A 15,573-nucleotide genomic window follows, 5' to 3' on the forward strand; every position below is an offset into this window, starting at 1 on the left:
TGGTGTGGGCTCATAATTTAAGCCCAAACAATTTCATTTATACTAGTATTTTTAAAAATGAATTGCCTGTAAATATATGAATTTGATAAATTAATGCTTAAATTTGAGTGTTTTTTTTTTTAAATCTAACGAATTGAATTATTTTTCCAATGCTAAAGTTTATATCATTTTCGCAAAAGATTTTAAAGTTCGAACCATAAATTATACTTAGCCTTATTATTTATGGTAATTATTTCATTTTTTGTACCATGACTAAAATCTAAAACTAACATGTGATGAAGTGGGCATTTGATTGAGCTTATTTTTTTCTTTGAAATTATAAGAAGTATCTGAATATAATAAATTATGCAATCTGTATGCAGGCGGAACCTCACTATCACCCAACGGTAGAAAAACATCACCGCACGCAGGCAAGAAACGCCCTATGTGTGAGGACCTCAACACCAACTAATAGTACAACATTGTACGTAGGCGGGAATACAACACCATTTACAGTAGGAAAACATCACCAACGTAGGCGATAAAGGCCCTATCTGTGGAATCTCAACACTAAATAATAATACAACACTGCACGCAGGTGGGAATACAACACCACCTAAAGTGGGAAAACATTACCGCACGCATGCGGGTTTGAACCCGGGCCCTATCTGTGGGACCTCAACACTAAATAATAATACAACACTGCACGCAGACGGGAATACAACACCACCTAAAATGGGAAAACATCATCGCACGCATGCGAGTTTGAACCCAAAACCTCTCACAAAGGAGAATATTTAGATGTCTCAACTTTGCCAGTAAAGCAATGCCTCATTGGCGATTGGGCTTATTAGCACCAAAGATTTATAATATTGAAGATATCTGAAATTGAAAAGGCATGTAACAAGATTACATGTCCTACTTTTTATTGGTAGAAATAACAATATTTCTTCTAAGCATGATAAGTGTGGTCTTTTTGTCATTTTTATATGTCTATAATAAATAGGGTTCTTTCTATATTTGAACATATACTTTTATATTTTATCGCATTCACACACAATATTTATAAATATTGATCTCACAAACCATTTATTTATTATATAATAAATTAACTCGGCGAGACTTTTTATCCACTTTATACACACCTCAATATTTTTTTAAAATTCGTGCACTCTTATCCAAACGATACTTATCGTTGACGGGATGAACATTTAAAGACACTATTTTTTTTTTTGAAAAATTTAGGGTTCTCTAGTTCAAATAAGGTTTATATTTTTACATTTGTTTTATAATTCCTCAATTAACAATTACCGCTGATTAATTCTTAATTAGGTGTGTAAATTTGTTTTATTTTTATTTTAAATATTTATAAAATAATTGGAATGCATATATAATCACATCCGGCTAGGCCCCACCTTAAAAGGCCAAAAAAAAACAAATCATAGACGCTCCGCATGACGCGCGACATCGAAATTTTAAACTTTCGGCGGCTGACAATATTACCCTTCTCTTTCTCCTAAATCTCAATCAAGTCCCCCAAATTATTATCCTTATCGAATTAATACTAATCACTCATCACTAATGAAGCTAATTTTTCTCCATTTTCTTTAGATTTTAAAGCCCCGCTCTCCAACGGCCGCCTTTTTCAATTTCCTCTCTCTCTCTCTCTCTAGACGTCTCTCTCTCTCTCTCTCTCTCTTTCTCTCTCTCTCTCTCCCCTAATTGATTGTACTGTGATACTGTTAATCTTCCTTTATTTCTCATTTTGCTGTACCAATCAATCGCCTTTTTTCTCCATTCTGTGCGCCAGATTTCGTGGAGTGGTTTATATTTGGTAAGTAAACCCCGGTGCTCATCTTCTGAATTGATGGCTTGATTTCCCTGAAGAATGTTTGGATCTCTTTTTGTATTTCAAGTTTTTAAAAGTTCAAAGCTAGTGGAAATTGAAAAGTCTCCATCTAACGGTCGATTTATTGCTTGAGGAGTTATGGCGCATTGCAATTTGTATGTGTGTGTGGGTGTAATTTTCGTTTTATGGATTTTCTCCGTTTTAAATTAAGTGGAATGCAACTGGGGGAAGGTGAGGGTTGATTTGTTGGAGAGCTCTGACTGATTCAAGAAACAGAAAGTATCTCCCTCTTCTTCTTTATTCCACCTTTTTCCACTTTAATTTTTTATTTTATCGGAAAAGGAATTAAGAAATTTGATTGATATCTGATTATTACATTGTTCTTCTCGTATGCAGTTTATTTTGAATTTGGGTAAAATTCATGTTTCTATTTGTTTTTGAAACTTCGATGTTGGTGGAGGTGACTGTGTGTGAAGATGGGGAATTGTCGTTGAGGGTAGATTGGTCTTTGAAGAGCCATATTGACTTATGAATATTTTTGTAATAATGGATCGGAAACACATTGATTAGTGCTTTTTTTTATTGCATGGGAGCCTCATGATTCCTGCTAACGGTGAAGGTGGTGTCTGAAATCATTACTCAGCTTTGCTGAAACCTAAAATATTTTATATACTTAAATTAATAGTCGAGTACAATTTTGTGCAGTGGACTTGTTTGAATATTATTTCTGTAGTTGGAACGTCAGATGTTCTGAATCCAAGGGTTGTTTATTCAAGAAACGTGTATGCCTCTTTTTTAAACCTCTTTCTTTTGATCTGGTATAAACCTTTTATGTATTACCCCCTCTCTCTGTTATATATGTATTGGTTTTTCAAAAGGATAGTCGTAGTCTCGTAGACACTTCAGTTCCTCTGATATTGCTGGTTGAGCTCTTATGTACCAGACAGGTAAAAATGGTGTTCAGAAGAGTATTTCTGCATTTGTTTGATTGTGTCACTTTATGTTATATTCTGCAATCTTTCTTTTGATTACAGGCTAGCTTACTTTTGTCTGTGCAAATGTTTCTGTGTGATCTTTATATGCTTTCACACTCACCTCATGTAACTTTTGAGTGTATGACTGTTTGTTTGGATCCTAATGAGTTCTTATTTGCTTCATAACCTTCGCAAGCTCACTAATATAAGTATCTACTTTTTTTCCTTTTCTCTTTTCCCATTGTTTGATTCATGTACAGGGTTATCGCCAAGTTCAATGATAACTGATAAGTACTAATTGTTGGAGATAAAAGTAACAGAGATGAAGAAGCTATTCTTTTTCAGATCAAGTTCATCAAACAATGTCTCCCCACCATCAACAGATAAGCAAGTTTACTGGGAGAAACCAACTGAGAGAGTTGATAAGTCTGTTAAAAATAAGCATGCCTCAGAAGATCAGGTATTCGGCAGCACACCCATTCTAAGAAGAAGCCTCTCATTTTCATCTGGGTCTCTTTATGACACCGGAAAAGGGCTAAGGAACAACAGTGAGCAAACTGGTTCTCCACATAGTTCTGGTCATCATCCAAATAAGCAATCGGGACATCGTTCATCCAGGTAGGCTCTCTGTATGTTCCTTGTGGATTTTGGTGTTGTACATCTTGTATATTCTTTTAATCTATACATGTTATCCTCTTTAAGTTGCAATCTCTTTCTTGTTCAGATGTCGTACTCTTACTCCAGAGAGGCAAACCAGAGCAAATTTTGTTGATACAGTTATGCTTCGGAATGCACAGAGCATGGAGCAATATGGCTGTACTGTTTCTGGAGCGCACTCTGATTTGTCAGATATCTCTTCTTATTGCTCTAGTAATGTCTCAAGTAAGGTTTTGGATCGCTACATTGATGGGGAACAGATAGAAAGGTATGAAACCAAAAGTGATTTCTCCACGAGAAACCAATTTGAAAATGGAAATGTGGTAAAGAAGCCGCCAAAGTTTTCTGCACCTGTTGCACATGATGCTAGGAAGCAAAAACCTAAGTCTCGATCCTTCAGAGAAATCAAGACATCACAAGTTCAGCTTTCCTCAAAAGATGGGTGTGATACTGGATATTGCAATGAATCACCACGGAAGCTAGCCAAACATGTGGTTGAGAGACTTTCCCAGTCTCAGTTTCAACCTAAGATGAGGTCAAAAGAATTTGACTCTGAGAATCCAATCACCATTGAAGATGTCTATGGAAGGAACTTGAATCGATATGCCAATGCATATCCTGATGAAGATTCTCCGAAAAATTGTACAATGGATTGGCACGCTGAGATTAGTGATGGTTCTCGCCATGATGAAAGTTCTGAATACTTGGAAAAGCAGTCTTTTTCTGGTGATAAAGACATGCCTGGAGAAAATCTTGATGGTGTAATAGATAATGATGTTGCACTATTTCAAAAATTCAAGGAAGCTGAGGACCGTGCCATAACTCTCTCAGAAGAGCTTCAAAAGGGAAACTTTTTTCAGTTAAAAGGACTTGGCGTGCCAACATTGATCCAAACAATTAGGAGCCTAGCAGAGGAAAAGGTAAATCTGGCTGTAGAGGTTTCAGCAGCTTTTGAGGATAGGATTGCTGAGAGGGCCTTGTTTAGAGAAAAACTTAAACTTGGAAGAACAGACCTAGAAGCACAGTCCCGCAGATTGGAGAAGGAAAAGAATGAGATGCAGATAGCACTTGAAAAGGAGTTAGACAGGAGATCAACCGAGTGGTCACTCAAGCTCGAGAAATTACAGGCAGAAGAACATAGGCTTCGTGAAAGGGTACGTGAACTAGCAGAGCAGAATGTTTCCCTCCAAAGAGAAGTCTCTTCCTCTGGTGAAAGGGAAATGGAAACTAGAACCAAAACTACAAACTCTGAGAAACAACTTACTGAATTATCTACTCAAGTCAAGGAAGCTAGGGAGGAGAACCATTATTTACAGAAAACACTATCTGAATTGCAAGACAAAGCTAGGGCAGTAGAAGAAGAAAGTGATTGCATCCGAAGGAAGTACGAGGAGAAGGTTCGTGAGTCTAAGGATATGCACCAAGCTGTCAGTAGGCTCCAAAGAACCTGCAATGATCAAGAGAGGACAATTGAGGGACTACGAGGTCTATGTGAAGAACTTGGTAAGAAAATTTCTAACGATAATTTTGACTTTGGGATTGCAAAGCTGCAAATCGAACATGTGAGGCTGACAGGAGTGGAACATGCACTTAGGAAGGAGGTGGAATCATATAGGGTTGATGTTGATTCACTTAGGCGTGAGAACATTGATCTGCTCAATCGTCTGAAAAATAATGGGAAGGAAGGTGGATTTTCAACTTTTAAGTTGGATCGGGAACTACAGAATCGTATTTGCTGCTTGCAAAATCAAATGCTCTCACTGCTTACTGAGACCAGCCAACTTGGCAGGAAGTTAATTGAATATGTTAAAACCAATGGTGGCTTCCCATTGAACAAAGGGCCAGGTTCTACCACATGTTTAGATGGCCATGTTCTTGTTGAATATGAAGTGAAGCTCCAAGGTCTAGAGAGGGCAGCTGAGAACTTAGCAACTAGTACGAAGACCATGTCCAGTGTCCTTCAAGAGAAATCCACTTTGATGCATGAGAATTGCCAACCAGTTGGTGTCAATGTTCAAACACCTGTCTCGAGTGTTGAATCGCAGAAACCAGAGGTAGATTAGTTCTTTACTGTACAATTTAAATTCCATTTTCTCCTTTTTATATCCTTCCAACGCACTTATGCAATGTTTTTTGGTTTGCCTTCCAGGATATAATCAGATCAGAGTTGAAATCAGAGACCCTGTTGACCAGTTTGTTACGCGAGAAGCTTTATTCCAGGGAGCTTGATGTGGAACAGTTGCAAGCTGAGCTTGCTGCAGCTATTAGAGGCAATGATGTTCTCAAAAGTGAGGTCCAAAATGCAGTGGATAATTTCTCTTGCGTAAACCACAAGATGAAAGAAGTTGAACTTCAGGTATATTTGAACAGTAATTCCTTCTTCTTTGTGAACTTAACATGAAAAATATTATTTATATATAGAGATGAGTGAACTGGCTTTCATTTACTTTCATGTAGCATCTCACTTACATTTTCTTAAGCATAAGGGTGCTATTTTTGTGAAAAAATTACACTGCATTGATGTGAATAGATGTCATGGTGCTTTTTCGTATGAACACTAATCTTTCAAAGTGTGTATATTTTCTCCTTGGTTAGGATATTCCATGCCTTAGTGTAATGAAATGATAATAGATGAATAGATGTTGGATTTTCACCATGAAATCGTTGTACCACCATATTTGTGATACAACGTGGACGAAACCATCTACTTGCTTCAACTGAGGAAGCACCAAGTTTCCTCCGTATTTCTTCCTTTCAAAAACAATACACATGTTCTTTGTAACAATGCAATATTATGTAGATGTTCCCTGTTGATATTGTATCTTCCTTTTCTGCCCAGATGATAAAAAAGGACGAGACCGTCAATCAGCTCCACGGGGATCTGCAAGACTGCAAAAAGGAGCTGGCCATACTGAGGGGAATACTACCAAAGGTATCCGAAGAGAGGGATATGATGTGGGAGGAGGTAAAGCGGCACACTGAGAGTAACATGCTGCTGAATTCTGAGGTTAACGCGCTGAGAAAGAGAATAGAGGCCCTCGATGAAGACATACTAGTGAAAGAAGGCCAAATCTCCATTTTGAAAGATAGCCTCGGCAAGCCTTTCGACCTTCTTGCGACTCCTGATCCGACCACCGAATTCTGCTGGACGGATGCACGTTGATTTTGGTGGTGATTGGCATAGTTTTGTTTTTCTGTGGTCTTGTGATTATCCAAAGCTCATCTCAAGCAATTGTGAAGTAGAGAGGGGTAGAGGTTTATAGCCAACTTTACACTGCATAGTTTTTATAAGTTTTTGTGTGATTGCTGAGCAATCTTTGACAATCATATTCTGTCAAAGCTACATTCAAATTGATAGAATAAGAAAATTTGAATTTTTTTCTTATCCTTGTTACGTTACACACACAAGTAGCTGTATTTATTTTTGGTAATTGAGAAAAACACTTTTAGATACCGATTAATTATGGGAAAATATGTATTTAGCCTATTAGCTCTATTATTTAGTGACTTTTGTCTATCAAGCCTAATTTTCAAAAGTAAATGTCCATTAAACAATTGTTCCTTTTTTTTAGGAGCATTAAACTATTGTTCTTAAAAGTATATAATATGCCCAAAATTGATAAAATGAGCGAATTGACAACAATTGAGAAATCTATACTATTAGACTATAGTTTATAAACATATAATAAGCAACTTTATAAAATAAGACTCTTTTATAATATGGTATAAATTAGGACATAATATTGAGAATTGTTTGCAATAAAGGAAACTTGATGTAAGACCCATACATAAAAAATCTACGAGGAAATATGTTTTTTTTTTTTTTTTTGTGGTTCGAATACTATTACATATAACCAAAATCATAAATATAATTTCAATTAGAAATTTAACCTTCATTTAAATATCGTAATAAGATGGTATAAATCAGGAAGGAAAATCCGACTTCTAGATCATTAGTTAACCCTTATACTTGCGGGTAAGGTTTATATGGGTTTATAAGAACTTGTTGGACTCGAGTGCAAAATCTATATTCTTTGAGGACCAGACCGCCAATCTTATTAAAATTACTGCGGAAAGCAGTGAAAACGAAGAGCACACATACAGAGAGAGAGAGAGAGAGAGAAGAGATGTTGTTTCAGGTGGGAGGGCAAGGAACGCGGCCGACATTCTTCGAGATGTCGGCCGCCCAGCAGCTGCCGTCAAGTGTACGCGCCGCTCTCACTTACTCACTCGGCGTACGTTATCGTCTCCTCAGTTTCTGCGCTTTTGCCTTCTCAATTTCCCCTTTTCCTCTTGCAGAATTCCGTTTGCTGCAATTTCGATTTCTTTTGATAAAACCTAATAATTTAATGCTGGTTGCTTACTTACGGCGCGGCGAAGTTAGCTCGAGATGTTGGAATTTCATATACTGTGATGATAGAGTAGGATCCTGAGCTTTATAATTAATCGAAGTCAATTTTATTTGATAACCTATGTGTTTTCCGTCGAATTTGACGTCAAAAATTGCGAAACGGGATTTTCCCCAAAGGTTCCTTGAATTTTATTTGATTTATTTATTATGGTTGGATGGAAAAATTGGATGTTATGGTGGAAAACCTATAAGATGTAATCTGTCTCTACTTGGTAAATTCAAGCTTAGACACTTCATTTCTGGACTCTACTAATTTCTAATGCTGAAAACATTTTGGTGTGTGTAATTGGTGGAGGCGATTTTGATGTGAAATTTCGTATCTTAACTGCAGGTATTTGCTCTGAGAAGACCCTTCATTCATAAAATTTTGGATTATGAAGATGAGTTTTTTGCGCTGCTTATGCTAGTCCTTGAAACTCACAGTTTGCGCACAACAGGTGAAAGTTTGGCTTGTAATATTTGTTTTTGTCTATATTGAGTTTTAGTTTTTCTCAATATGTGAATTCTTTGAACATTACACTATTGGTTTCTGCTACTAAAACTAAAAGGGAGTCACTGTGACTGATTGGTGCATCGTACTGGTTGCCATTTGCTGATTTTGTTCAATCTACTTTCAGACGCTTCTTTTTCAGAATCTTTATATGGCTTAAGGAGGAGGGGTGTTAAGATTAAATTGAAAAAGAGCAATTTGCTTACAAATTCCGCCGATGAGGTCCATCACACCGGCTTACATAAACGTCAAAAAGTGCTATCAGTTGTATTTCTGGTAAGAATCTTATTAATTATTCAACCAATCGGTCTGGAGTAAATTGAGGACTTATTTGTACTTTTCTTGACATTGATCTGTTACATTGTACTTTTGCCTGTTGCAAAGTTAGCATTCCTTTTGTTTAATGTACTATATTTTTTATGTTTTGGAGTGAACGATTATCCTTTCAGTGAGCCATCTAGTGATCTTATTGAGCTTGTTTGATTGAAAGAATGGGGAGCCACTGTTTCATGTGTTACTTTCAACTTTCAAATGCAGCATCTTGGTGGACCATTCTACTCTCATGTTTTATTATTAAGCACTTATGAATTCTTTGTTACAGATTTCTAAGATGTTGACAATAACAATTATGAATTGCTTTTGTTTGCCCTTAGAAATGCATTGAAACTTGCTATTAGTTCAAATCTGCACACTTAAGCAACCATATTATAGTTTTCTTCAGATCAGATGCTTAGGAAGCAAAAGAGAGTGGATGAAATGGAGACATATAGATATAGGGCATTACCAGCATCATCTTGCCTTCCTGTTCTTTATGATATTACTTAAATGATCATCCTGCAATTTGATTTATTGTTCCAAACTACTTATCACCATTCAGTTTTCTTGTCTAGTAATGCTTGTAGTTATTATTCATGATGAATGCTTCTTCTGCTCTTTGGCAGGTTGTTTTACCGTATTTGAAGTCAAAACTCCAATCAACCTACAACAGGGAAAGAGAAGCCAGTCTTCAGGCAAGTCTTTGGGGAGATAGTGATGAAAGGTTTGATGATGACTATGTTAGTAGAGGCAATAATTCCTTTGGGCCAAGGGACGTTTCAAATGTTGAAGCATCAGCTAGAGCTCGTTGTGTCAAGAGGTTAAGGAAGATTGTTGGTGCTTGCTACCCTTGGCTGCATGCTGGAAATGAAGGTCCATAAGTTTTGCCCTTTACTGTTACTGTTAGTGAATTATTTGCAGTTTCTTTTATTGTTCATATTTGACTAGTGAAGCTCAGATCTATTGATTGTTGCATTTACTTTTCCCTTGTTAGAACTATTCATCTATGGTGCATGGCCAATGCATTTGACATTATGATTTGGAGATATGCAGGATTTTGTTTTGCTTATTATCATTTAACCTGAGTTTATTGTCATCATTCTTCTAATCTAGGTTCTGATATGCAGGATTGTGTTTTGCCTATCAGCTATTATACTTGTTGGATGCCACTGGGTTCTACTCTCTGGGATTACATGCACTTGGCATTCATGTTTGTCGAGCTACTGGTCAAGAGCTGGTATGTTTTCTGTGCTGAAGGTTTCTCGAGTCTAAATGGTCTCTTTTTATGCATATCTTGATTTTTATGGTGTATATCTCTTTCTATGTGCATTCATTGCTCATGTTATCTTGAGCTTTTTTCTTTTTCTGATGTCAAGATAGATGGATACATCTTCCAGAATTTCGAAAATAAGAAGTCGTGAACGCGAGAGACTCCGTGGCTCCCCTTGGCTAAAGGTGCGCCAGTAGATTTTGCTTTATTGCCTATGTATTTTAAGCTCGCATAAATTTCAGTTAGCTTTGTAGATTGAACTGGCCTTTAGTCTTCTACTCCCTCCTGCAGCCCTCCTGCAAAAAAAAGAAGAAAGATAAACTGAACCTATACTTCTCTTTCCATCCAATTAATTCCTTAGAATTGCACACTTAAGTAGGTTTTAAACTGAATCAATTCTTCCAAATTAAATTCAGGCACTACAAGGTGGTTTACTCAGCTGTGCATATGCTGTTCTTGACTATGCCCAGACTGGTTTGATTGCAGCTGTATTTTTCTTCAAAGTAAGTATTTCAATATGCGCCTCCTAAATTAATTACCCAAACCATTGTGTATTGTAGCATCACAATTTTGCTTTTTGATGTGATTTGAAACTGATATAATTCTAAGCATGTGGTGTGCCTTGAATATAAACAAGGTTATGGGAAATCTTCATCATTTTGATATGCACGTGCCTAGTTTTCAACGTGCTAACATAAAACAATTTCTTTTCATAGTCAACAGAATGTGTTCCATGAAGCTAATCATGGAACATTAGAATTCAGTTGACTAAGTTGAGACCCCACGTCAACAACTACTCATAATGTTTTTTAGAGGCTTAATTCATGCTTTGAAATTGTATTCTAGTACTAATATGTGATTCCTCAGATGATGGAATGGTGGTACCAGTCTGCTGAAGAAAGAATGTCAGCGCCAACCGTATATCCTCCTCCTCCACCACCTCCACCTCCAAAGGTCAATTGCTCACCATGAAACAATTGCATTTCCTTCTCTTTATTTTTGCCTCTGAACGTACTGGAAAATCAGTCTAAATGGCCTTTCCTTCTGTGTGGATATTCAGACTTTGCTCCTTCTAACATATTTTTACCTAAACAGGTCGCGAAGGAGGGGATTCCACTACCTCCAGATAGGACTCTATGCCCATTATGTTTGCAGAAGCGTGCAAATCCATCAGTAATGGCCGTTTCAGGATTTGTGTTTTGCTATACTTGTGTATTTAAATATACCAATCAGGTGAGGGTCTCTTCTTTCACAATGTTTTCACTATTATTCAGACGCATGTTCGTACCTCTTTAGAGTGTGCAATTTTCTCTCTCTAGGTGATTTTAGTAGTGAGTAAGAATTCATATTTTCTCATAAACTCTAGCGTAACGTTGTTTTATATCCCTCTTGCCGCAGTACAAACGCTGCCCCGTCACATTGATGCCTGCAGCGGTGGATCAAATCAGGAGGCTATTCCATGATGTATAACAGATAGGTTTTTTCCTCACATAGCTGCAGCTATTTAGCTATTACAAAATTGAGGCTTCATGGCCATTGCTGCATATTGGATCTACAGCTTACACCGATGCTCGTTCGTTCGTATCTTCTCCCACAGCATTTAGCAGAAGATTCTGCTGAAATCTTCCCTCCTAAACTATGTTTAGTTTCTCTCCAATCAAAGATGAAGAAATATGTATATGTCATTTGCTTAGCTTTTGTAGATTAACTCTAAATCATTTTTACATTCTTGTTCAATAAAAGTAAGATGGGCAAAAACTCCATTTATTTGTTGTGCATTGCTAATGTAACTTATTCATCATGAATCAGTATCTAAAAAATAACAAATGGTTCCTAAATGTAACTGAAAATCAATTCATCTGAGCTAAGAATTACATACAAACTAAGAAGCCTCAACACTTGCCAAACCTCCGGTCAGACCACTCGAGACTTCTCCGCTCGTCGCCTCGCCTCTCTGCCGCCAATACCGGCCCACCGTCCCAATGCCCGGTTGCTCATCTCCACTGCAGCATGGTGTTGGTGTTGAAATCCCATTCAACTTGCTGATATCTGCAATCGCTCCATAGTTGTTCTCACTCTCCGGCGATTTCTCAGCATCGACTAACCAGCTCGAGAGGCTCGTCTCGACCGCCATCTCGTTGCCTTTGCACTGACGATCACTCTTTTGCTCCTCTATCATGGGATCTTTGCTCTCTTTCTCTTCATCTTGATGCTTAGATGATGTGTTGTTGTTGATCTTGATCTTGAGTAGGCTGCTAACCTCCTTTTCTCCCATTTCTGCAGCAAAAAATTGCCTCCTAGAATCTATGGATAGAGTGAAGAGAGAGCTGCAGCAAGACTCTTCTTTCTCACTCATCAACAAACTCTCTTCTCTCTCTTTCTCTCTCTCCATTTCAACTTTGCCATTTTCACTCTCATTACTAACTTTCTTGGCATTTGAGTCATCAGAAACTGTTTCTTCTCTGATTACAAATGTGGAAACAAAATTAAAAAATCAAAGATGTGTTTTAAGGTTTGATTGGTTGTAGATAATTTCCAAAAAATAAATAAATAAAATAAACTTACTCAAATTGTGAAATGAGCTTGATGGGATTAGCAACAATCTCCTCCTCTTTCTGTGATTCTGTTTTTTCTGTTAAGAGTTTCACAGATTCATGCTGCTCATTGCTGGGAGACAAACACTAAAACCAAACAGCAAAAATTTACAATTATTATTTACTATTAGAAACAATGTGCAATTATTTTTATTCCTAGCTAACACAATTATTCATCTCTACACCAATCCAATCTCTCTCTCTCTCTCTCACACACACACAATTCAGTTCTTACCTGATGTTGGACCTTTTTTGTGGTTAGATCACGCCTCAAATGGCCAAAGCAAGCAGGAAAACATCCCATGTTGAATGAAGTGATTCTTTGCCAAAAACTTTTCTTGATTTTCTTTTATTTCTTTTAATTTGGTGGAGAATATTTTTCAGTGTGAAATGGCGTAGAGGGATTTGGAGGAGAATTGGGAGACGCTTTAAGATTTACACAGTTGGTTTTTAAAAATGTGACCGTTAGGGGTTGGGGGTGGGAACGATATTTACTAGGATATCATTAAATAAATGTAGCTTGTTTGTTTTTATCATTTCTGACAGGTGCTGAAATTTATGACACATACAATTAAACAATTTACTCCATCCGTCCCTGAAATAAGTTCCTCTTTTTCCATTTTGGTACGTCCCCCAAATAAGTTCCTCTTTCTTTCTTTCTATTTTTGGACAACTACCCCACCACTAATAATACTTTATTTATTCTTACTTTTTACTTTTTCACCACTCTCAATACTAATTATAATACATTTTCACTTTTTCACCACTCCCAATACTAATTATAACATATTTTTTTCCACTATCAATACACTTTACCATTTTCCTTAAAACCCGTGCCGTCCCCAAAGAGGAACTTATTTTGGGGACGGAGGGAGTATTATTATCTCTAGTTGTTAAATGGCGTAATAATTAGTCAAATTATGATTAGCCATAAATTAATTAAATAAATAAAAAATTGATTTAAACAAGAATTTAACTATTTGTCCACATTTAATAAGAAAACATAATGGATCATACTTATATATAACATATGAAAAAATTACACGGTATTTATTAGTGTTTGCATCAAAATGCACGAACTTGAGTCACCTTTAAATTATGAACTTTACAACTCGTTCATGTTTTCCATAATTCTGTTCCCCCTTAGTATAATGCCCTTTTAGAAGATTGTCGAATCATGAACTTTACAACTCGTTCATATTTTCTATAATTTGTTCCCCTTAGTATAATGCCCTTTTCAGAAGATTAAATGAAGTAAAAGAGTAATGCTAAACAGCCACATTGTGGTCAACCATAATTTACTTAAGTAGAAAATAATTTAATTTATTTAACTTATTTTTAAAAATAAAAATAAGATTTAGTTATTTTATCATATTCTCTACATTGTAGTTATATTTTTGCAATTTTTTGATAACTTTTTTATTTTTATTAAAAAATAAATTAAAAATAAAAAATGCAAAAAAAAATAAGTACAATATAGAAAATATAATAAAATAACTAAATCCTATTTTTATTTAAAAAAATAAATTAAATAAATCAAGATTTTACTTACTCCATATTAGTGTGTGGGTGGTCACAATATGACTGCATAGATTTATTGTTTTTATTAAGACACATGTATATGCGCATACCATCTTAAATGACACGCCAGATTTTAACGCGTTAAAATTAAATTTTATGAAAAAATTGAGCAGAGTTGCAAAACTCATGATTTAAGTACGCGTGCAAAAGAAAAAAATTGACTAAAATTTTGTACTCCCTCCGTCTCAAACGAAAAATAATTTCCACCAACAAACTTTATCTACTTTATACACATTTCTTAATTTCTGTGCCGAAAAGAAATAGGACATTATGTTTGGGATGAAGGGAGTATAATGCAATTAACCCAATTTATTACTCGTGGTAATTTGAACCACTAAATTCTTTCTAAAACCCATGAAAAACGAATTGTTATCATAAGCCAAGCCACTGCTAATAATCGGAAATGGGGGAAATGGTTTTGGTTGCATAATCGAAAACGCGCGTCACGGGCGCAGCACACTCTCGGAAATCTCTTGGCATCGCTGAAATAGATAGCGTTGGGCTTGAATTCATGATCATCAGAAGCGGAGATCGCAAGCGAGTGATTGATCCCAACAAACATACTCATCCCATTCAGATCATTCACCACCGTGAAACTCCTCTCCTCATTCAGCTCCCTTCTCCTACTCTCCTTCAGATCCTCCTCATTCAATCGCAACACAACGAATCCAAAAGTCTCGCCGGAAAACACGCCGTCCAGCCCCTTCAGCTCGCAGATCGGCACGAATCCCAGCGGCGACCGGCCGTCGGCGCTCATGAGCCGCACAAACTGTATCGCGATGTAGAGATGATCCGACTCCTCCGCGTACACGAGGTGCGGGATCTGAACGCATTCCTTTGCCAGCAATTTAATGTTTTCATTCAACCATGTGTATCGATCTGGATCTGGATCTGTGCGTGCCTCACCTTCCAGCCACTCCGATCCAACGATTTCGGGAGAATTAGGATCCTGAATATCCCAATCGTGTCTCTCTGGTCGAGGATAATCCTTGATCTTGTCTTCAAAGTAGAGATAGTATAAATCGAGATGAGCGGCGGTTATAGTGGTGAAGAGTTTGCGTCTGCTGCAATACACCAAATCCTCGTGAACCTTTGCCCTTCTAGTACGGCGAAGGTGATGGTCGTACTCGAAGAAGTGATCGGAGATGGGAGACCACTCGGAGCTGCGGCCGGGCGAGCAGAAGGCCAGCCGGTTCGCGGGGCCGAATGTCATCATTGCGCGGCAATCGTCGTCGTCGGGCGAGGAAGAGAGGATCACCTTGGTAACGCTGCCCTGACCTTCCAGATCTAAATTGAAATTGGGATCGGGCAAGCTGTGGATCGGCGGAAGCTTTATGCTGCGATGAGAGACCGGATCTGAGAGAAACAGATCGTTACTGCGCTTGTTGAATAAAGCTATCCATCCATGTGAATATCCCACGATTTCGCCGCCGCCAACTACTGGTGGCAGCAT

The 15,573-nt window shown here is 37.2% G+C and overlaps 3 protein-coding genes across 5 annotated transcripts; 2 read left to right on the forward strand and 1 right to left on the reverse strand.

Annotated features, from left to right (window-relative positions):
* The first annotated feature begins 1,556 nt into the window (after nucleotides 1-1,556).
* On the forward strand, nucleotides 1,557-6,838 carry LOC131006068 (uncharacterized). Of its 3 annotated transcripts, none has more exons than XM_057933209.1 (5): nucleotides 1,557-1,813; nucleotides 3,063-3,420; nucleotides 3,527-5,513; nucleotides 5,609-5,815; nucleotides 6,299-6,838. In XM_057933209.1, the coding sequence occupies exons 2-5, from the start codon at nucleotides 3,125-3,127 to the stop codon at nucleotides 6,620-6,622; spliced, it is 2,814 nt and encodes a 937-aa protein (XP_057789192.1). In that variant the 5' UTR covers nucleotides 1,557-1,813; nucleotides 3,063-3,124; the 3' UTR covers nucleotides 6,623-6,838. The 3 variants fall into 3 exon arrangements, with proteins under 3 accessions (XP_057789192.1, XP_057789191.1, XP_057789193.1); XM_057933208.1 differs by having other exon boundaries at nucleotides 1,650-2,775; XM_057933210.1 differs by having other exon boundaries at nucleotides 1,650-2,107.
* Nucleotides 6,839-7,542: 704 nt separating this feature from the next.
* Nucleotides 7,543-11,723, forward strand: LOC131006069 (peroxisome biogenesis protein 12). Its single transcript, XM_057933211.1, has 10 exons — nucleotides 7,543-7,694; nucleotides 8,202-8,307; nucleotides 8,488-8,636; nucleotides 9,302-9,548; nucleotides 9,803-9,912; nucleotides 10,056-10,130; nucleotides 10,362-10,448; nucleotides 10,813-10,899; nucleotides 11,041-11,178; nucleotides 11,344-11,723. Exons 1-10 carry the CDS (start codon nucleotides 7,587-7,589, stop codon nucleotides 11,413-11,415), a joined length of 1,179 nt encoding a protein of 392 aa, XP_057789194.1. The 5' UTR covers nucleotides 7,543-7,586; the 3' UTR covers nucleotides 11,416-11,723.
* Nucleotides 11,694-13,003, reverse strand: LOC131006071 (uncharacterized). Its single transcript, XM_057933212.1, has 3 exons — nucleotides 12,775-13,003; nucleotides 12,511-12,626; nucleotides 11,694-12,407 (listed from the first exon to the last, which is right to left on the reverse strand). The coding sequence occupies exons 1-3, from the start codon at nucleotides 12,841-12,843 to the stop codon at nucleotides 11,828-11,830; spliced, it is 765 nt and encodes a 254-aa protein (XP_057789195.1). The 5' UTR covers nucleotides 12,844-13,003; the 3' UTR covers nucleotides 11,694-11,827.
* Between the last annotated feature and the right edge of the window lie 2,570 nt (nucleotides 13,004-15,573).

Source organism: Salvia miltiorrhiza, chromosome 1, assembly GCF_028751815.1.
Source record: "Salvia miltiorrhiza cultivar Shanhuang (shh) chromosome 1, IMPLAD_Smil_shh, whole genome shotgun sequence".
NCBI lineage: Eukaryota > Viridiplantae > Streptophyta > Magnoliopsida > Lamiales > Lamiaceae > Salvia > Salvia miltiorrhiza.

Excerpts from the sequence above, each read along its gene's own strand:
- LOC131006068 (XM_057933209.1), top strand. The coding sequence starts at position 3,125 with ATGAAGAAGCTATTCTTTTTCAGATCAAGTTCATCAAACAATGTCTCC. Across the intron at positions 3,421-3,526 it reads TCGGGACATCGTTCATCCAG|ATGTCGTACTCTTACTCCAG; the intron begins GTAGGCTCTCTG and ends TTTCTTGTTCAG. Across the intron at positions 5,816-6,298 it reads TGAAAGAAGTTGAACTTCAG|ATGATAAAAAAGGACGAGAC; the intron begins GTATATTTGAAC and ends TTTTCTGCCCAG.
- LOC131006069 (XM_057933211.1), top strand. The coding sequence starts at position 7,587 with ATGTTGTTTCAGGTGGGAGGGCAAGGAACGCGGCCGACATTCTTCGAG. Across the intron at positions 10,131-10,361 it reads GTGGCTCCCCTTGGCTAAAG|GCACTACAAGGTGGTTTACT; the intron begins GTGCGCCAGTAG and ends AATTAAATTCAG. Across the intron at positions 10,900-11,040 it reads CACCACCTCCACCTCCAAAG|GTCGCGAAGGAGGGGATTCC; the intron begins GTCAATTGCTCA and ends TTACCTAAACAG.
- LOC131006071 (XM_057933212.1), bottom strand. The coding sequence starts at position 12,843 with ATGGGATGTTTTCCTGCTTGCTTTGGCCATTTGAGGCGTGATCTAACC. Across the intron at positions 12,627-12,774 it reads CAAAAAAGGTCCAACATCAG|TGTTTGTCTCCCAGCAATGA; the intron begins GTAAGAACTGAA and ends GTTTGGTTTTAG. Across the intron at positions 12,408-12,510 it reads AAGCTCATTTCACAATTTGA|AGAAGAAACAGTTTCTGATG; the intron begins GTAAGTTTATTT and ends ATTTGTAATCAG.